Below are 21,821 nucleotides of genomic sequence, written 5' to 3'. Positions count from 1 at the left end.
GGCTGCGGCCGGCCCGAGGGAAGCCAGCTCGAGTCCTGGGTGCCTGCAGCTGGCCAGAGGGTGGGAAGCCCGGGTCCCAGGTGCCTGCAACCGGCCAGAGGAGGGAATCCTGGGTCCCAGGTGTGGTGTGAGGCAGAGGTGGTAGGGGAGCAGTTAGGGGGAATCAGGCTGGTAGGGGAGCAGTTAGGGGCAATCAGGCAGAGGTGGTTAGGGGCGATCAGGCAGGCGGAGGTGGTTAGGGGCGATCTGGCAGGCAGGCAGGCTAGTAGTTAGGAGCCAGTGGTCCCAGATTGCGAGAGGCAATCGGACATCCCCTGAGGGGTCCCGGATTGGAGAGGGTGCAGGCCGGGTTGAGGGACCCCCCCGACACCCTCCCCCCCATACACGAATTTTGTGCACCAGGCCTCTAGTTCAGTATAATGAAGCGAATTCACCTAATTATATACAAACCCTTGAACACATTGAATTATAAGATAATATCTTTCGTAGCAATAGTAGTAGTAGTAACAACTACATAATTACTCATATTTATTGTGAATCAGCAAAGTGCTTTATGTACGGGATTCCCCCCCCCCCCCCCCCCCCCCACACTCCCCCCCTGTGCACGAATTTTGTGCACTGGACCTCTAGTTCAGTATAATGAAGTGAATTATATACAAACCCTTGAACACATTGAATTATAAGGTAATATCTTTCGTAGCAATAGTAGTAGTAGTAACAACTACATAATTACTCATATTTATTGTGAATCAGCAAAGTGCTTTATGTACATTATCTTATTTAACTCTTACAACCTGTGAGGTGATCACTATTATTACCTCCATCTCACAGATGAGAAAACAGAGGAAAAGAAAGGATTACTTATGTGCACAAGGTTACATAACTAGCAAGCATCATTCTTTCATTCATTCATTTTTATTAAGTGTACCTACCACAGGCCTGGCACTGTTCTAAGTACTGGGAAATTAGCAATGAGTAAAATAAGATCCTGTTTTCATAAAAGGACCTTACCTTCTATGAGGGAGATAGGCAAAAATGGAAACATAATAAGGTCATATGGTAATAGGATTATGTAGAACAGTAAAGTCCAGTAAAGGGGAAATGGTGGGGGGGGGGCGCAGTTCTAGGTTATGGTACTGGGATGGGCTGTCATCACTCTTTTATATAGGGCACTAAGGAGGACTTCTCTGATAAGGTGACATTTCAGCAGGCACCTGAAGAAAGAGAGGGGATATCTGTAGGAAGAGCATTACTGGCAAAGGAGTGCCTAAGCTTGGAGTGCCTGAGGAAGACCAAAGAGGTCATGTAGCTACTGTGGGTGAAGAGTGCATGGTCAGTTTGAACATGGATTTATCTAACCCCAGAGCCCACATTTCAATCACCACACTGATCTGATGGGGCATCCACAGTATTTCCTAACCTACTGTGATCTTGAAGACACTTTGTCTTATACTCATGGAATAGAGGAGGGCAGTAAATATGTACTCTAGAAGTTCTGTGTACAGAGTTAATAGTATGTGAGAAATCCCTGTGTTTTGCAGAGAGGAGCTTTGGAGAATGAAAGTAGGGAAAGATTGTGTACTATAAATTAGGGAAACTGGGACTTTAACTCCCCTGCTCAGAATTTTGCAGTGGTTCTCCATTGCCTTCAGAGCTTTGGAGAAGTTAAGTAACTTTCCCAAAACCCCACAGGAAATAGACCTAGTTTTGAATGATGATAAAGATTGTGTTCACAACTGCTAAGCTATGGTACTCTTCTCAGAATGTGAAATCAAGCACATGCTCATTGGCGACCTGTTACCTACAGACTGAAGTTGACAAGCCTTGGAAAATAATGCAGGACCCTACGAGAGTAGCTTCCACCTTCTCTTTTGCCCTTACTTGTCATGCCCCTTCCCTGGCACCTTAGCATGGACCAAAACAGTCCTCATTAGTGTTGTGTACCAAGGAATCTGCACATTCTGAAGCATCCTTCTTCCTCTTGTTTTGTGATAAAGATTTTATATATTCTTTGTGGACCTTCTTTACCATTCTCCTTCCCAGATTCAGTTATAACTTCTTCCCTTGGCTGTTTTTGGAATGTATGTATCTGTGTACTTGCTCATATTTCCAGTAGAAACCAATCTCTGAGCCTCTGCCCTCCCAGCCAGGATTAGAGCCCTCCTCTGTGCTACCAGCTAAATCTGTGCAGCATTGATCATGCCTCTTATCACACTTCTTTTGGGGATAATTTCTTTGCTTGTATCTCTGCCTCTTCTTCCTTTAAGTCATTGAAAGCTTATGCCTTGTATTTATCTATATCTCAACCACGAGAATGGGGCTTGGCTTGGAGTTTACCTGCTTATTTAAATTAAACATAGAATATTGGGTGCAGAGTTATAATGACAGTTTTGATTAGATCTAAACAAGTGGCATATGTTGAGCAGTGATGTTAGTTCAGTCAGAAAAAAAATAGATGATAATAAACAACTAACTCTTTAATGAAAGATTAGTATGTGCCAGACATTAAACTCAGCGCTAAAGTACATCATTCCATTATTCCCAATCAAATTTGAACTTAAAAGATATGTATTATTAGGTATAACTTTAAAGCTAAATTAATATCTTATTAGATATAACTTTTAAAACCAAACTTTAAAAATCCATTCATTTTCACACTATTAGCTAACTGGATAGTAAGAGATGTTAGTGGAGCTTTAAGTGAAGGAAAAAGTCCTTGGAAAGGGACAGAAGTCATCTTTGTTTCTTTATATTCAGGTTTTGAAACGTTACTACAAATGTGTATACTTGGCTGATGTAGAGGTCTTCCGGGAAGAACACTGTGCTCATTTATAATTTAAACATGGCGTGGTGGGTGAGACAGAGGGCTGTTGGACAAGTGAGCCCAGATGAGACCCTGCACAATGCAGGGCTTTCTGTTATCATGGTTTATGGTGAAGGATGTGCCATCCTTCCAACCTAAGGCCCAAAGTAGATACTTAAGGCCTTGGTTACTTAGCCTAATTCTTGATTTTCATTCACTAGAAAACCTACTCATTAGGAATTCTATCAAGTGGTTTTTTAACAGGAATTCTCATTGCTAATTGCTCTGTGCTTTCCATACATGTATGTTATCTCAAATTGTTATGCTTATAATCACTGATAAATCATTTTTTGAACATGTATTAATTTTGGCTTATATAGCATTTATATATTACTGTAGCAATGTTGAACTGTACTCTGAAATACTTTAAAATGCAAAATCTAAAAAAAGTGTCATATCTAAAAAATATCATATAGTTTTCCCCCACTTCTCAAAGCACAATATAGCTTTTATTTCTCTTTTTTTTTTGGCTTGGTTTTGTCTCCCTAATTTCTCAATATTTTGTGCTGTTTAAAATGGATTAGATAGTCTTCATTTAATCCTATGCCTAGACTCTATCAGTAGGAAAGACTACTTTAGTGCTCAAAGAAGATATTTTAGAAATTATTTTGCTTTCAACCTTTTCCATTATTTAGTAGAAATTATTTTAAAGCTCTTTGTGGTTTTATTGCAGTGATACTGCAGCCAAAGCCCTGTGGGAAGCCTTACTGAACACCAAGCACAAAGAGGCAGTGATGGAAGTCCGGAGACATCTAGTGGAAGCAGCAAGCAGAGAAAACCTGCCAATCAAGATGAGTATGGGTAAGTGTACCACTTCACCCAGGATGGACAGTGACTGCAGGCTCTGAGGGAGTTCATATAAGCCTGTTCTAATCGGTGAGCCAACTTAGCCAGCATGGCATGTAGATAAAAGTATTGAAGTATCTATAAACTGTCAAAAGAGTAGGGAGGGAATATGTATACACTACTCTTGGGGCTCAACAATGACCCCTTTTCTAAGACTCAATTTTGGGAATTCTAGGAGAGTCCTTGTATGCAAATAATAATTCTTTTAGTTTCTTTAGTTGATCTAGAACTATCAAAATTGGTCTGGACCACCCTTCCTTCATTCTATTTCACCCATACTTTTCCGCCTCCCCCTTTTAAAAATCCTTCCTACTTTCTTAATGTGGATGAAAACTCTTTTAGTGGTTTTGAATTAATGAATGAACTATTGTGCTAGCAAAACAATTGAGCAGACAGACATGCTTTGACCTGACCTCTCACCTTTAGAATGATCTGCTAATTGTCCAGCCACATAAATGTTATCCTTTCTTCACCAGGGTATTACACATCTCATTTTTCCCATTTTCATTTTTCGCCACATTCAGCTTTGTCTTTAGTCTTAGAAGAGTCTGGCTGAATGAAATTTAAGTTTTAAATAGCTTTTTTCTTTTAATATATTTTTTATTGATTTTAGAGAGGGAGGGAGAGGGAGAGAGAGAAATAGAAACATCAATGATGAGAAAGAATCATTGATCAGCTGCACGTTCCCTACTGGGGATCGAGCCTGCAACCTAGGCATGTACCCCTGACTGGAACTGAACCTGGGACCCTTCAGTCCGCAGGCTGATTCTTTATCCACTGAACCAAACCAGCTAGGGCATAGCTTTTTTCTTTTGATTAAAAAGTCAGAGAACTAATGTTTTGATTTTAGAAAAGGAATTTGGTGGTTTACTTTTTTTGATTAAATAATTCTATTAATATGGAATGTAGATAGTGAATCTGGTTAATAGGTATAATTTATTTCTGGAAACTTTATTTCTATATTTTAAAAATGTTTTCTTACTTATAACCTGCTCTTAGATATCTAGTAAATATTAGTACATTTTACTGGATGGAATTTAAGTGTGTTTTTTTTTGCTGAGATTCCTAGCCCAAATTCTTAATTATTTATGAGTTTAAAAATCAAACTATCAAGTTGAAATGGAAGAACAAAATTTTGGAAGTAAAGGAATGTGGATGAACCTAGATTCCTAGAAGGAAATATGTTACAGGGTCATAAAATGAAAGAAAAAAAATCATGACTTTCAGTATGTTAGATGATTATATATATGAGAACTTTAAGGAACATAAAGATGATAAGAAAAGTGAAAATAACATTTACTGAGTATTTACAATGTGCCAGGTATTCTTCTAATTCTTTACATGTATTTATCTTATTTAATTCTCACAGTAATTCTGGTGAGATAGGTACCATTACTATCCTATTTTTCAGGTAAGGAAACTGGAATAGAGAAAAATTAGGTTGTCTAAGGCCTTACATATGACAAGGAACAGGACTGAAATTTATTATAGAATAATTGCAATGTAGAATATGAATCCATATCATTAAATTCTCTACACTTTGTTATATTAAAATCCATTGGTCTCTCTTACACTTTGAAAGGATCTTACACACACATTATTTTTTACCATTTTTCATTGACACTTGGAAAATAATGGTTCTCTAAATTATGCACATTCTCCAGATGTTGACACATATTATACAACATAATAAAACCACATTCGTTATTATCCCCATTGATATCTTTAGAAAATCTTAAAGTATTGGGAATGTAAAGATATGGGGGCCAATACAAATCTCCCAGACTTGTGATTTTCACATGAAAATTTGACTTTAGTCATTGACAATACAGACTGTCAGTTGTTTTCCTTGAAGTGATAGATTTATTTCATTCATTTTTTGCGGGGGGCGGAAATGTGTGAAGAACCAGTTTTGTTGTCTTCTTCTAGTAAAAATTTTGTGCCATAAAACAGTGTGAACAGTTCACAATTCAATCACACCAGTGCTTTTCCTTAAGGCAATCATTGTACTTTGGTATGCACCAGAAGTACTTTTTGTATATTTCTCATTTCTTTACACAGAATATTGACACTTGCTTAAGGGTTCAGATTTATTAAAATTAATAACATTTACAGTTTCATCATGGCCATTCTGAAGTGAAATTGTCTATTTATTTAATTTGGTGCCACTGCCTTGATTGATACCAAGACACCAGCACTTTGCCCACCATTGTTTTTGTACCATCAGTGCAAATACAGCATAGTAACAAGTTCAGGTAACATCTTAGTATTATTATGAAAATAGTTTTGATTTTTCTGATTATCTAAAAGTACTTCAGGGACCCTGGGGTCTGTGGAACATCTTTGAGAACCATTACTTAAAAGGATGCCATATTCTCTGCAGTGGAACATTGGCAGTTTCCTGGAGATCATTGGAATCATAGTTAGATGTGAAAATAGAAGAGGAGAAACCTCACGGAAATTTTTTCTAGACATATCCAGATCTAGAGGTAATAGACAATTATTAGATCCTTGTTGGTGATAGGAAACATAAAATATTATCTTGTTTTCAAATGAACAAGTTATTTAAATTTGCTGAATCCGTTTTTCTGTCTGCAAAAATGGGAATCTAGTACCTGTACAATTAAGTGAGATGGTTACATATATGAAATATAGTGTTTGTGAAATTTAAAGTGTTCTGTAAAAGGAGTGTATACCCTAATGAAATTAGTTATTGCCTTCTGGGCAGATAAAACACATTATGAAAATAATGACCAATGGTCATGTAATTGTATATGAAGAGTACTCTACCAGATCTAGGGGTGGAATTACTCTCTCTGTAGCTTCAGCTGCGTGGCTGCTGGCCGCCATCTTGGTTGGCAGTTAATTTGCATATCCTGCTGATTAGCCAATGGGAAGCGTAGCGGAGGTATGGTTAATTACCATGTTTGTCTATTATTAGATAGGATGTGAAAATAGAAGAGGGGAAACCTCACGGAAATTTTTTCTAGACATATCCAGATCTAGAGGTAATAGACAATTATTAGATCCTTGTTGGTGATAGGAAACATAAAATATTATCTTGTTTTCAAATGAACAAGTTATTTAAATTTGCTGAATCTGTTTTTCTGTCTGCAAAAATGGGAATCTAGTACCTGTACAATTAAGTGAGATGGTTACATATATGAAGCATAGGGTTTGTGAAATTTAAGGTGTTCTGTAAAAGGAGTGTATAGCCTAATGAAATTAGTTATTGCCTTCTGGGCAGATAAAACACATTATGAAAATAATGACCAATGGTCATGTAATTGTATATGAAGAGTACTCTACCAGATCTAGGGGTGGAATTACTCTCTCTGTAGGATTTGTTCCCTGATCATCTCAGTGGGAAATATGTGACTAGAGTAATGGTTTCCAGAAGTGAAAGTAGAGATTTGGGATTTGGTTACCTAGTGGTTATGTTGAAGCCTTAATCTAAAGGAAACATAATTTCTTAAAGGAAATATAATATAAGGAATATAAAAATATTTCTAAAGTAAATATAAGATTGTTCATACAGAAAGAGAAGGTAGAATGAGTGAGAAGGGGGTTGGAGGCAGAGCCTTAAGGGATACATCCATTTAGGGGTATGAAGAAGAAGAGAATCTAGAGAAAGAGACAGAAAGAGTTTTCATTGGATTAATAAATGATAATGTTTGAAAGTGTTAAAGTCACTAAACAAATGATTTCCTTTTATACTTTATTACCTAAAACAGAGTTAATTGCCTCTGTTTCTCTTGTTCCTCGTCTGCAAAATGGGAATCTTAATTTCTAGTGTCCCTTCTTCAAGCATCTACCTGTGGCTCTATATTTTTAACTTAAATTGGTACATCTTCCTTTTCTTCTTTTTCTCTCCTCTTCTTCATCGTTCTCTTACTCTTATTAATCTTTATGTTTTCTCAACATAAGGGATCCTTAACATGAGAATTTAGAGCGGCACTCCCCCTGTGGGAGTGCACTGACCATCACGGGGCAGCTCCTGCATTGAGCATCTCCCCCCTGGTGGTCAGTGCGTGTCATAGTGACCAGTCGTTCTGCCCTTCGGTCGATTTGCATATTAGCCTTTTATTATATAGGATTACCTAAAACAGAGTTAGTTGCCTCTGTTTCTCTTGTTCCTCGTCTGCAAAATGGGAATCTTAATTTCTAGTGTCCCTTCTTCAAGCATCTACCTGTGGCTCTATATTTTTAACTTAAATTGGTACATCTTCCTTTTCTTCTTTTTCTCTCCTCTTCTTCATCGTCCTCTTCCTCTTATTAATCTTTATGTTTTCTCAACATAAGGGATCCTTAACATGAGAATTTAAAAAGCCTAACAGAATGATGTGATTAGAAGGCTGTTGGCTGCAGGGTGGAAGTTTCTTTATCTAGAGGCTCTCCTGAGAACAGACATTTCTTTCCAAGTCAGAGTAGACCCACCAAGGAAATGCTCCTTCCCTGGCAGCCTGGTAGTCTGGCCCCTGGATAACAGGGGTAATCCATCTATCTCTTTCCATGCTCTCGATCTCTTTCCATATACGTTAATGCAGTGTCTAAGTCACCTCAGGAAGGCTCCATTTCCAAAGAAAGCCAAGCCATAAGTGTTTCTGGTGGTTTTATATTTCACAGCTTTGTATAACTTTCAGGGAGAGCTATTTATTTTCTATTTATGACCCCTGGTCATGTGGCAATTACACTTTATTCTGTACTATCCTGAAAACATGTCTTGCAATATATTTCTGAACTTTGGACCCATTTGATTGAATTGATTCTTATAAATAAAATGCTCTTTTTATGTTAGTTTCTTATTCTCTCTTGGTAATACTGTAAAGATAAAAATCTTGCTACAAGAAATGTATACTGTTTAAAGGATATCCCAGAAAGCCGTCTTCAGTATTTATGGTGTTATAAAAGTGGACATCAATTCCCAGCTGGGCTTTATCCAAGTTTCACTATACAGATGGCTGTATATACTGACCTTCAAATCCTTATGGGAGAAGATTGGTAATGTCTTCCCTTTTCCCCCTTTAATAACTTGTTTCTGTGTGTATTGGTCATCCTGATCTTGAAATTTTTTTTCTCATGCCTGACTTAAATCTTTCCACCTGCATGTTAACCAGATTTCTTTGCCCTGTGGTCTCAATAGTGGTGGGAAGCAGGCAGTTATTCTTCTTCTATTGCTTCATCTGTTGAAAAATAATGCTTCATCTATTGTATAAATCAGGAATAGTAATAAACTCAATATTTCTAGAGAAAAATAGATGTTTGTTCATTTCATATGAGGCATATACTGATTTTCTTCCAGAATCAAGAGAATATTTAAAAAGTAATATCAGCACATGCTTCTAGAAAATTCCAGTTATAACATCTGTAAAATGAAAATTCAAAGTACCTTTCTTCCTCCCCAGCATCTTGCTCTTTAGTACAATCTTTGTTTCTAAATCAGAATCTTGTTTTCCAGGCCTTTCTCTCTGTAATTAGGTAAGAAAGTAGGTAAATAAACATGTAAGCAAATAATGAGAAAAAAAGGGTACATAATAATAGTATGGCAATATAGTTTCTATTATAATTGTTTTCTCTTACTCTTATGCGGGTTTTTGCTACACAGCATAAAATACCATGAAGAAAACAATCATACAGTTGTGCCTCATTTTAAACATTACTTGTATAGTCTAAAAATTATGTTAAATTGTTAAATTTAATCAAATTTAAAATGTATGGAGACATTGATACAACTATGGAAAACTGACAGATCAACTAAAACTAAGTATGCACTGACCACCCAGCAGTTTCACACCTGGGCATTTCTTCAATATAAATGAATGCTTATGTCTAACAAAAGGCATGTAGTAGAATGTTCATAGCATCATTATTTACAATGGCCTCCAAGTGTAACACCCAAGTCTATTAAAGCAGAATGAAGAAACTAGAGCAATAAAATACAGTAAAAAAAGACTGAGATTTTAGATAATGTTAACAAAATAAGCTAGACACAAAAGAGTATATATGTACAATTCCATATACATAGTGTTCAAAAGCAGACAAAGTGATCTGTGGTGATGGAGATAAGAGTAGTAATGTACCTTTGTGGGATTATTGACTGGATAAGAACACAAGGGACTCTTCTAGACATATTCTATACCTTGAGCTGGGTGGTGGTTACATGGATAGATACATGTGTCCACATTAATTGAACTGTACACTTAAGATTTGTATGCCTTATGTTTTACTTGTCACTTCCATTATACCTGAGGCTTCTGAGTCTAGAGTTACTCCTACATTCTGGCAGGTGGCTCTCTCTTTGCTGTGGTGCCTTTTCATTTATTCTAAGCAAAGCCTTTTTGGGTGGCTGAAAATAAGAGATTTATTTTTATTGTTTGTTTTGCTCCATCATTTAGTACTCTTCCATTCCTCTTTTAACTTTTGATGGACTTATACTTCTATTAAAAATTTTAAATATGATAAAAATTTTTGCTCCATCATTTAGTACTCTTCCATTCCTCTTTTACCTTTGATGGAATTATACTTCTATTAAAAAATTTAAATATGATAAAAATGCTATGACAGTATTATTATATTTAAAAAGTCAGAGTTCAGTTGTAGCTATAGTTAGTAGAATGTTCTCATTTCTGTTGTATCTCAGTTTGCTGGCATAGCTAAGTACAGTTATGTCTCCCAACAGAAATTTCATTCAGGTTATATTATAATATGTATGGCTTTACAGCTGTATATCTTTCTCATTAATTACCATGTTTCTCTTTTATTAGTGTAGATGTATGGCTTTACAGCTGTATATCTTTCTCATAGCTGAGGAAATTTGGATATGGGTTTGTCTTGGGTGATGAAAATGTTCTCAAATTATATAATGGTGATGATTGCACAACTCTGAATATACTAAAAGCCACTGAATTGTACACTTTAAGGGTGAATTTTACGGTTATTGCATTATATCTCAGTAAAGCTGCTATTTTAAAAAGGGCTCTTGGAAATAAGGCTATTGTTGTGAAAATAAAAATTCAGCCAAAGTTTAAATATAAATCAATAAAGTTTCCTAAAATGTAGAAAGAACAAGACATTGAAAAGATAGAAAAGATAAAAGAGAGAAAGCAAAGAATAGGAAATTAGCAAAGGAAGAATGTGATACTTTCCCAGATGTGAAGAAAGCATAATCAAATTGAGTAGGCTTACTGAAAAGTAAGTAGAAAGAATTAAAAACCCTCTAACTAGACATAATAACTGTCAATTCCGAGTACAAGAAAATGAGAAGAATCTAAGAGCCCCAAGATGGAAAAAGGAAGCTCAACTACAAAGGAACAAGAATGAGAGTAGCACCCCTTCCTCAGCAGCAGCCCTGAAAGCCAGAAGGTAATGAAGCAAGGTATTATAACCAAGAATTCTAGACCCAGATAAACTATGAGGGCAAGAAAAAGCCTTTTCCGACATAAAAGAACTTTGCTTTCTGCACACCTTTTCTGAGAAAGTTACTTCAGCCTGTGCCTCTTGTGGGTTGTAGTGTTTAGCTGTGTTCTTTACTTTGAGATCCTCGGCTGGTACTTGGTGACACGAAATGTTAAAGTAATGAGAAAAACATAACAAATGGATAGCTGTGACTTTTGTGTAATACTGAAATTATTCCCATATGCCAATTGTGTGTGAGTTGATATTTATAAACTAGAGTTTTAGCAGAATACATTCCATTTAAATATTTTAATGTACTTTTCCTTTATTATATTTGAAAAATGGTTGAAAAGGAGATAACGAAATGCTGATTTCTGGGAATGCACGTCTTAAAATACATGTTTGTTTATTCAAATTTCACCCATTGGGTTTTCCTTCATGTTTTCAAGAAAATTAATAAATACATGCAATGAAAATATTATTTTTTATAGTAAGAGTTTTTTTAAAAAATAACATGTAGTACTAAGTATGCTATTTTAGACAAAATTTCTGATGGTGGTTGTGTTTTACCATTAAAACACAGTTTTACAATTAAATCAAACCTGACTCTGAATACTCTTTAAGACTATCAACAAAGAACCATCTATGTGTAGATACTTTAAATATATTTTAACAAGTCACAAAACAAGTTGATAGTTATAATTTATTGAGTGTATGTAGTAAGTAGAAAAATAGGCTCCAATATGCATTTGAATTCAATTACATTTAATTTTTAAAGAATCACAGACTATATTAAATCATTTTGTTTTCCAAATCTGTCCCATTTTCCCCAAAAGATAATTATATTTTAATAAGAGGTTTAAATATATATATAAAAATAATTGGTGGTTACTAAAGTTTTGTGTTTTTCTCCTAGCTAAGTTGAAATCAGAAACCTGTTTCTCTTTCTTAGAAACTCTATCAAAAAGAAAAAAAAAAGCCTAATAGCTTTTCTTACTTGAAGACCATTTTTCAAATTTCAAGTTGTCAGTTTTCAAAAAGTTGCTGTATGTTATGCAGTCTTGATATGAAATAACCCTTGTTTCTATGGTTTTAAGAAACATTTTGCAAAACCTTCTGAGTTGACATTTTAAAATCACCATGTAAATCTGCCTGGCAAGTTTTTTGTTTTTTTGGTAATGTGAGGTATGAATAAATGTTCTGTCTATGGCTTTTTCAGCACCTGGTTCTAGTTGCTTGCTGTTTTAGTTGACACAGACTGAGGCGCTTTCTCGAGTCGTTAATCTCACTGTAGCATTTTTGGTAGTCAGTGAGTTGATTTCAACATGTTTTGTATAAGGTTGTGATTAAGTTCAAGATTTTGAAAATGTTACTAGCCTATATTTTACTAGCCTATATTTTAAAACTTTTGTGTATGGCACTCTTTTACTAAATTATAATTAACATGTTATGGATTTTTACCAAAAATTTTGCTTTCATGATGTACCTTATAAAGTGTTAGTGGCTTGTGTGTGTAAGAAAGAGATATAGAGAGGGGAACAGAATATAGCAAGGTGCATAATTGCTAAATTCACAATGTAGTGTTCTATTGGCATTTCCTTTATGAAATAATAGAGGCCTGGTGCACGAATTTGTGCATGGGTGGGGTCCCTCGGGCTGGCTGGTGATTGGGGTGATTAGGGCCATCAGGGCTATCTTGCCCAGTTGCAGGGGAGGGACTGCAGGAGGTTGGGGGCCAGCCAGCCAGGGGCAGGGACCGTGGGAGGTTGGCTGTGGGAGTGCACTGACCACAAGGGGGCATCTCCTGCGTGAGCATCTGCCACCTGGTGGTCAGTGTGCGTCATAGTGACTGGTTAACTGGTTGTTCGGTCGACTGGTTATAACGGTCGCTTAGGCTTTTATATATATAGAAGATACCCATTTGCTCCTTTGGGAAGGTGGCATTAGGTAAATATGGTGACTAGGTCTGAGTCTGAGCTAGGAATTGCTAACTAGATAAAAAGTTCAACTATATTTTGAATCAAAGACATTCTTAACTTTAAATATGATTATTACAGTGGAAATCTAAACAGACCCTTTCATGACTGTCTCTGATGATTTCCATTTCTTGCAGTCTCTCTAATCCATAGACAATTATTCTATCAATAGAGTGCATGTATTCTGAACCTAATTTTTGCTCCTTCAGGTGAGGAGATAGCATTGGAGAAGTAGGCAGTTTCGTGTTGGACAGCCATTCACACTTTCAAGACATTTTGAATTTTTCCTTAGCAGTATTTATCACAACAACGATTAAATACTTATTTTTATAATTATTTTATGAATCTCTCTCTTTTTAAAAAAAATATATTTTATTGATTTTTTACAGAGAGGAAGGGGGGAGGGATAGAGAGTTAGAAACATCGATCAGCTGCCTCCCGCACACCTCCTACTGGGGATGTGCCCGCAACCAAGGTACATGCCCTTGACCGGAATCGAACCTGGGACCCTTGAGTCCGCAGGCCAACGCTCTATCCACTGAGCCAAACCGGTCAGGGCTGAATCTCTCTCTTGATAGGCAAAACTCTGTGTGTCCAGGAACCACACTGCTATCACCTGCAGTACAGTGTATAAAGAAATGGAACTCCACATGATCTTTCAGTTTGAACCAATTTTGTGTGAAAAATTATACCTTAATAAACCTGACTCAAAACAGAATTCATGAGGCTGTTCTCTATTATAATTAAGTGAGCAAATCATTAACTTGCTGCATTGAGAATCAGGAATGAACTCATGCTTTACGGAGGGAGCAAAGAAACTAGTGGGACTCAACTTCCTACTTATCATTTCTACTATTATTATTCTTTAGATGCTGACCCTGATAATACTGGTAAAATTCTTAATCTCTTAGAAAATGTAATGAAAAGAAAGAGTATGTCTCAGGCTTATAAATTTCTTTTGTCAAGGTCTTTGTATTTTGTGTATCATGAGTAGCAAAAACCATTTATTAAGTGATACCTGCCATTTTGCACTATGTAAGGCAATGAACCCACAGTGCCTCAGGTGGGCTAAGTGATGCAGCACATGCCGTGTTTGCTACCTCATAGAGTTGCTATGAGAATCCAAAGAGGGCATGATTGCACTGTGTAAAGTGTGAAGTGCTAAATCAAGACAGGTGGTTTCATTGCCAAGTATTAACAAACCTCGATAAAACAAACAAACTTGGATTTCGGGCATCAGAGAGCAACCAACACACGGCATGGGTAAGATGTGTAGGAAAGATTTACTTGACTTTATCTGTGTTTGGCCCTGTTGCCTTCTCCTTGCCCAACAGGAAGAATATGTGGTGTTTAGGAGTTTTGTGCTTAGCACTGGTTAATGGCAGGAATTGAATTTGATGGATTGGAGAGTGGAAAGTGACTCAGTCGAAGGACTGCTATAGAAAAAGTGGAACTTAGAGGCTCTGAAGGAGTGAATCTTCAACAGGCGCTTTGTTTATTTGTTTTTGTACAAGCTCATCATAGTTTTTTATGATGTGGGTTTTCGTGTTCCAAACCTAGATGATCATTGTAGCAAATGTGCTATGTCTCCCATACCAAACTCTGTCTTCTGGTATCTTACCTTCTGGTGTTTTTGCCACCCTGGTTTTTCATACATAGTCAGCTTTTACTGTTTTATTATCATAACCCACTGATACCAGTGATAAAGTTTTAGCTATAGTCATAACAGATGTTTTCTTTTATTTTCTACACATACACACATAATTAGAAATTTTGCCTTTTGGCCTCTTAGATTGCTAAGTCGTATGTCTTGGAGAGGTACTCCATGTTGAGCTTAACAATTTATTTGTGTGACTTTATTTGAGAACTTATTTACGGGGTATTGCAGAATTAAAAAATGAACTCTACTAGAAATCCAGATCACCTAACATCTGTTTCCTCACTCGCAAGATGCAGGTAATAATTTCAATTTCACTGTTGTCACCATGTTGTTGTAAGAATCATAACAGCTTAGCAAAGCTTGCAGTCAACTCTGAAGTTTTGTGCCAATATAAGGCAGTTAATGTTATGAATGGCACTCTTCTCATTATTTTTACCACTCCCAGAAGAGGGTTCACTGATAAATTATTATGTTTCTCCAGGGAGAGTCACTCCGGCGCAGCTCACGTCCTATATTCAGCTCTTCAAGAACAACCTCAAAGCTCTAGTGAGTCACTGTGGACTCCTGCAGCTTGGGCTGGCCACGGTTCAAACTCTGAAGCACCCGCAGACTGCCAAGTGGGACAACTTTCTGGCTTTTGAAAGGCTCCTTCTCCAGGTATGTTGCTGTGGGAGCTTCTTGGGATAGTAGTAATTAAAATTTTCACTTCCAGAGAAAAACACTGATATTTATTGTAGCCTTGGTAATAAATCATATTGTTGACATATGCCCTATATCATATTCTCCTTGTAACACCAAATTAAAATCTAAATAGAAACTTTTTCCAGATGTTTTTTATTTATTTTGACAGTGACATCTTTGGCTTCTCACTCAATACTACGAATGTGTTTTGAGCATTTGACTAACCTTTGTAAACCTCTTTTCAGTTTTATGCCACTTGGATCTTTCTTGATCTTCATGGCATATTTATTCAATTCTTACTACCTTTCCTGTAGAAGAGGATGTGGTTTTAAAAGATGCTTAATAAAAGATGAAGAGAGGCAAACTCCATTTGTAGTTTTATGAAGAAATTTGTATGTGGGGTGGGACCTTGTCATGATTGATGAAATATTTTAATGGAAAACTTTTGTAAAAACACGTATTTTAAAAAATTATAAAATATTTCAGACTTACATAAAATAATATGACAAATATCTATGTATTCCCCGATACTATACCCTTCCTTGGCATTCCCTGATTCTCCTTGTTCCTTTCCCAGAAGTAATCATAAGCTGTGTTACTTGTTTATTTTTATTAAATATTTTTTTCATAAATAATACAGATTATTGTTATGGGCTTTATTTTTTATGTAAATGACACCGCACTATCAATATTCCTAAACAACCTGCTTTTTCAACATTCTGTTTTTAAGATAATCCAAATTGACATGTCTAAATCTAGTTTATTTGTTTAAACTATACCATACTATTTGATTGTAAAGATATACATCAATTTATCCAATTCATATTGATGTATAGTTAGGCTGTTCTGTGTGTGTGTGTGTGTGTGTGTGAGAGAGAGAGAGAGAGAGAGAGAAAGAGAGAGAGAGAGAGAGAGAGAAGGAATGCGATGAATATCCTAGGAGAGAAAGAGAGAGAGAGAGAGAGAGAGAGAGAAAAGGAATGCGATGAATATCCTAGAATAGGCCCTTGGATACACATGTGAAAGAGTTCTCTAGGATATATACCTTGGAAAGGATTGTTAGATTGTTGACGATGCATGTTGTTGAGTTTATTATCATCAAATCAGCGGTTCTCAACCTGTGGGTCGCGAGCAATGAAAATACATCCTGCATATCAGATATTTACATTACGATTCATAACAGTAGCAAAATTACAGTTATGAAGTAGCAACTAAAATAATTTTATGGTTGGGGGTCACCACAACATGAGGAACTGTATTAAAGGGTCGCGACATTAGGAAGGTTGAGAACCACTGCATAGATCACCAAAGAAGTTGAACTAGTTGACCCTTCTGCTAGGAGGGGATGACAATTTTTTCCTCACATAGTATCCAGCACTCAGGATTATCAAGCATAAATATCTTTTTAGTGGGTCAAAGCTATCTCTTTGTATAAATTTGCGATTCTCTGACTACTATGAAGTTTTATAATATTTATTGGCTATTCAATTTTTTTCTTCTATCAGTTGCTTATACTTTGCCCATTTTTTTCTCTATTGGGTAACAGCAAAAACTGTTATACATCATGCAGATACTTCTCCCAGACTATGTTTTGTCTTTTAACTTTAACTCCTGTATATTTTATTGTATGAAAGTTTTAAATTTTGATTTAGTCTAGTTCATTAATATTATCCTTTATGGTTGGTGCTTATTAATATTTCATATTAGAAATCATTTTTTACCCCTAATTTCTAAATATATTTTCTACTAAAAATTAATCTTTACTTTGACATTTGAATTTTTAATCCACCTGGAACTTAATTTTGTTTATGATATTATTAGGATCTAATTTTCTTTTCTTCCATATGGATAGCCTGTTTTCCCTGCACCATTTATGAAATATTCCATTGTACTGTAGATTACTTATTCAACAGTCATTTTTCTCATTCTTATGGTGGCAAAACACCAGTTTTGTTCCATGTCTATTCTGTTCCCACATGATTTAGGCAAATCCTGATTGGTCTCAGATTATACTGGTATTCTCATTTCCCACTTAGTGATTGGTTTAGCAGGTCTAGCCAAAGAGAGGTAGAAGGAAATTTGCCAAAGGTAATTCTAGGGAAGATTTTCTTTTGCCCTTATAGAAGGATACATAATGAAGAAACAAACTCTTTTATAGTTCTCTTGATGTATGTTTGTGACACTGAGCATTTTGTGATAATGAAGATCTTACTGATATCCTGAGGAAGACAGAACAGAACCTGAATCCTTAATGATACTTGAGCCTTACCTCAAAAGACTTGATTTTATGAGATGATATTTCTTCTCATTGTTTATGCCATTTTGGTTCTCTGTTATTTGCAGCCAAAAATATTCATCCTTTTCCCACTGATATGTAATATATTAACATTTCATATAAAGGTGGGTTTATTTCTCAGTTTCTGGTATTTCAGTGTTCAGTTTATTCATCAAAGAATTAATACTACAGCATTTTAAAATTAATATGTCCATTTTGTTTTTCTCTATAAAAGAAACTTATTAGATTCATTCATGGGTATTTTAAAGATTTTGATACCATTGTGAATTGAATTTTTAAGCATTTATTGATTAGAGAGAGATAAATTGATTTATTGTTCCACTTATCTATGCATTCATTGGTTGATTCTTGTATGTGCCCTGACAGGTGATCAAACCTACAACCTTGGCATATCACGATGATGCTCTAACCAACTGAGCTACCTAGCCAAGTTGTGAATTGAATTTTAAAAATGTTCTAATACTTTATTGCTGGTGTGTAGAAATGCTCTTTTTCTTTTTTTAACTTAAATTAATTTTTTAAAATAACAGTAACAATCCAAAGCTGCTTTTAAAAAAAATATATATATTTTTATTGATTTCAGAGAGGAAGGGAGAGGGGGAGAGAGATAGAAACATCAGTGATGAGAGAGAATCACTGATCGGCTGCCTCTTGCAAGCCCCCTACTGGGGATCGAGCCTGCAACCCGGTCATATGCCCTTGACTGGAATCGAACCCAGGACCATTCAGTCCACAGGCCGACCCTCTATTCACTGAGCCAAACCGGCTAGGGCAATAATTTTTTATTTTTTAATTGAAGTTGACATACAATATTATATTAGTTTCAGGTGTACAACCTAGTGATTAAACATTATATAACCTACATCATATAAATCTAGTATCCATTTGACACCATACATAGTTATTGCAGTATTATTGACTACATTCTTTGTGTTGTACTTTACATCCCCGTGACTACCAATTTGTACTTCTTCCTTCCTTCACCTTTTTTCACCCATCCTCCCAACCCCATTCCCATCTAGCAACCATCAAGATGTTCTCTGTCCCGATGATTCTGTTTTGCTTGTCTGTTTATTTTGTTTTTTAGATTCCACATATAAATTAAGTCACACAGTATTTGTCTTCCTCTGTCTGACTCATTTCACTCAGCACAATACCCTCTATGTTCGTGTATGTTGTTGCAGATGGCAAGATTTCATTATTTTTTATGGCTGTCATAATTGTATATATGTACCATTTCTTCTTTATCCAATAATCTATTGATGAAAACTTAGGTTGCTTCCATATCTTGGTAATTGTAAGTAATGCTGCAATGAAGTTATGAATAAATATGTTCTTTTTATTTAGTGTTTTGGGCTTCTTTTGGATAAATGGAGTTGCTGGGTCCTCCTTTGTCTCTTGTTATATACCCTTTGCTTTAAAGTCTATTTTGTCTGGTATAAGTATTGCTACCCCAGCTTTTTATTTGTTTGTTTGTTTCCATTTTCATGAAATATATTTTCGCATGCCTTTGCTTTCAGTCTGTGTGTATCTTTCAATCTGAAGTGAGTCTCTTGAAGACAGTATGTGTAAGGGTATTATTTTGTTACCAGAGGCCCAGTGCACGGATTCATGCACTGGTGGGGTTCCTCAGCCTGGCCTGCGCTCTCTTGCAATTGGGACCCCTCAGGGAATGTCAGATAGCTGGTTTCGGCCCAATCCCCGCAGACCCGATCCATACAGGAGGGAGCCCAATCCCTGCAGGCCCGATCCAGACAGGAGGGAGTCCGATCCTGTGCGTTGAGCTTCTGTCCCCTGGTGGTCAGTGCACATCATAGTGACCGGCTGACTGGTCATTTGGTCACTTAGGCTTTTATATATATATAGATACCAGTACATTCAGCCTCTATATGTCTTTTGATTGGAGCATTTAATCCATTTGCATTTAAAATAATTATTGATAAATATGTATTTATTGCAAATTTATTCATATTTTTTATCTTCTCTTCCTTCTCCTCCTCATCCTCTCCTTACCCCCTCTCTCTCCCTCTCCCCCCTCCTCTTCCTTCTTCTTTTTAAAAAAGACCCGATCACATCCTGTGCTAGAATACTGCCATTGCCACTCCCTTGCTTGGATCTTCTCACTTCCCTGCTCAGGTTCTGACACTGTCATGGGATATTGCTGTCACCCAACCTCCACATGCATGCCTTTCTCACCTCCTTTGGTTCTGATAACCCATGTAGTGCTGCTGCTCATAACCCCTCACCTCTCCCCAAGGGGCCTTGTTAGGCATTTGGGCACCCACCCCCGACCTTGCTCAGGTTCTGATACCCTGCCCTGGGCTCTCACTGTTTCCAACTTCCACACGGATATCTTCTCTATCCTCTTGGGTTCCAATTGCCTATGCCAAGCTCTACCAACCACTATGCGAAGATGCCCTTTTCACTCACATTTGACTCTGACACTTGCACTGGGCTGCCATTGCCCCTGCCATGGACACCCTTTTCACTCCCTTGGGCTCTGATAACCTGCTTTGAGCCACTGCTACAACCTCCTTCCCTGCCCCCTGCACTATCACATGGACAACCTCCTCACCCTGCAGCTGCCTACCACTGATGTCCTTTGAGGTAAATCTCTGGCTCCAAAATCTGACAAAGGTGTTTCAAAACAAGGCACAGTGGTGTTCTCCCAAGAATATTAATTTTCGACTCAGTAGAGATTTCTGAAGAAACTTGACACAGTATTAATTCTAAGCCATCTTATATTTATAATTAACTTTTGGAATCCTGATCCATATTAGACTACCTCAGATATGACCATGGTGCTTGGTGTGATTCTTTCAGCAAGTGAAAAGGAATAAAAAGACTGGGAAAATAAGTAAGCATTTAAAATACTAAAACCTTACTTTTATCATAATTGCTCATTGCGCTGACTAGCACTGCATTCTCAGTGATTTCTGGGTCTTTACAAGTTAGTGGTTCAGCATAGGTGAGCTTATAAACTAGCCATCCTAATTGCTCTTTGTTTATGGACATGCTATTTTATGTAGTATTCAATCATCCATTAGTGTAACAAGTCCTAATATAAGGTGAGCTGTTCCTTTTATAGCCTTTGGTTTGAAAGTAGAGCATTTGAGTTTATTTTGAGCATGAGGGCAACTTTTAGCTTTTCTAATGGGGTTGAAAGCAACCTAGAAGCAATCTCAGCCAGTGTTGAGAGTTTATTTCTTAGGAGAGTCATTTCCACCACTTTCTACGAGGCTCTCCCTTTACTGGAACCTCAATGTTGTCTTTATGGCCTAAGTTACATTATGGACAACCTTGGTTAAGAAAAATAAATTGGTCTTAGAAATCTATAATTAAACATAAGTTACTATTGCTTGGCTCAGTGGTTTTGGTGACTTCATGACTAGTCAGCAGCAGACCTGCCTGCCAGTCAGTCATATGACTTATGTTTGACTCAGTCTTCTGAAAGTGGCAGAAAGGTAATCTTATGTACTCAAGAGAGAAAATTTTGAGGATTGTTGGAACAAATCCAAAGGAGATAACACATCTTGTCAATTCCTTTTTCTTTTTCTTATCTCCAAGGCCCAATAGCGAAACCTTTTAAGCATTCAATATATGTGTGCTAGTCAACAAATAGTTCTATTTCCGTTTCAAGTTTAAAATGTAAAAAAAAATAAGTTTAACCTGAACATAGATAGTGTTATTATTTTATTAATAAATGTAGTCACTTGTAAAAGTAGCCTGGCTTTTTTAAAATCAAAGTATGGATTTACTTAACTTGGTGGTAGCCTATGAATAATCTTTTTTTATGGTATAACAGGAAAGTTTGATTTAGCTTCCTCATCTAAATAGAAGTAAAGTGCCTACCTCATAGTGGTATTGTCAGGATTGAATGCGATTATATTCTGTGTACATCACTAAGTGCAGTGCTTTGCATATAGTGAGTGCTCAATAAATAGTAATAATTAGTTATTCTTTTAGCTGAGCCAAAAATACTACAAATGCCAATGCATTTTATGTGAGTAACTAGAGGCCCGATGTACAAAAATTTGTGCAAGAGTAGGCCTTCCTTACCCCGGCTGCTAGCACCGGCTTCCCTCTGGCACCCGGGACCCGGGC

General features: G+C 36.5%; 1 protein-coding gene across 1 annotated transcript in view; it reads left to right on the top strand.

Annotated features, from left to right (window-relative positions):
* SCFD2 (sec1 family domain containing 2) overlaps positions 1-21,821 on the top strand; it is a 320,087-nt gene that overhangs the window by 31,118 nt on the left and 267,148 nt on the right. Inside the window, exons 3-4 of the mRNA XM_005877149.2 lie at positions 3,537-3,664; positions 15,222-15,397. Of these exons, the coding sequence (XP_005877211.1) occupies positions 3,537-3,664; positions 15,222-15,397 (304 nt within the window). The remainder of the gene's footprint in view (positions 1-3,536; positions 3,665-15,221; positions 15,398-21,821) is intronic.

The sequence above is a fragment of the Myotis brandtii genome, unplaced genomic scaffold (assembly GCF_000412655.1).
Source record: "Myotis brandtii unplaced genomic scaffold, ASM41265v1 scaffold51, whole genome shotgun sequence".
Taxonomy (NCBI): domain Eukaryota; kingdom Metazoa; phylum Chordata; class Mammalia; order Chiroptera; family Vespertilionidae; genus Myotis; species Myotis brandtii.
This window is presented reverse-complemented; position numbering and strand designations above follow the sequence as displayed.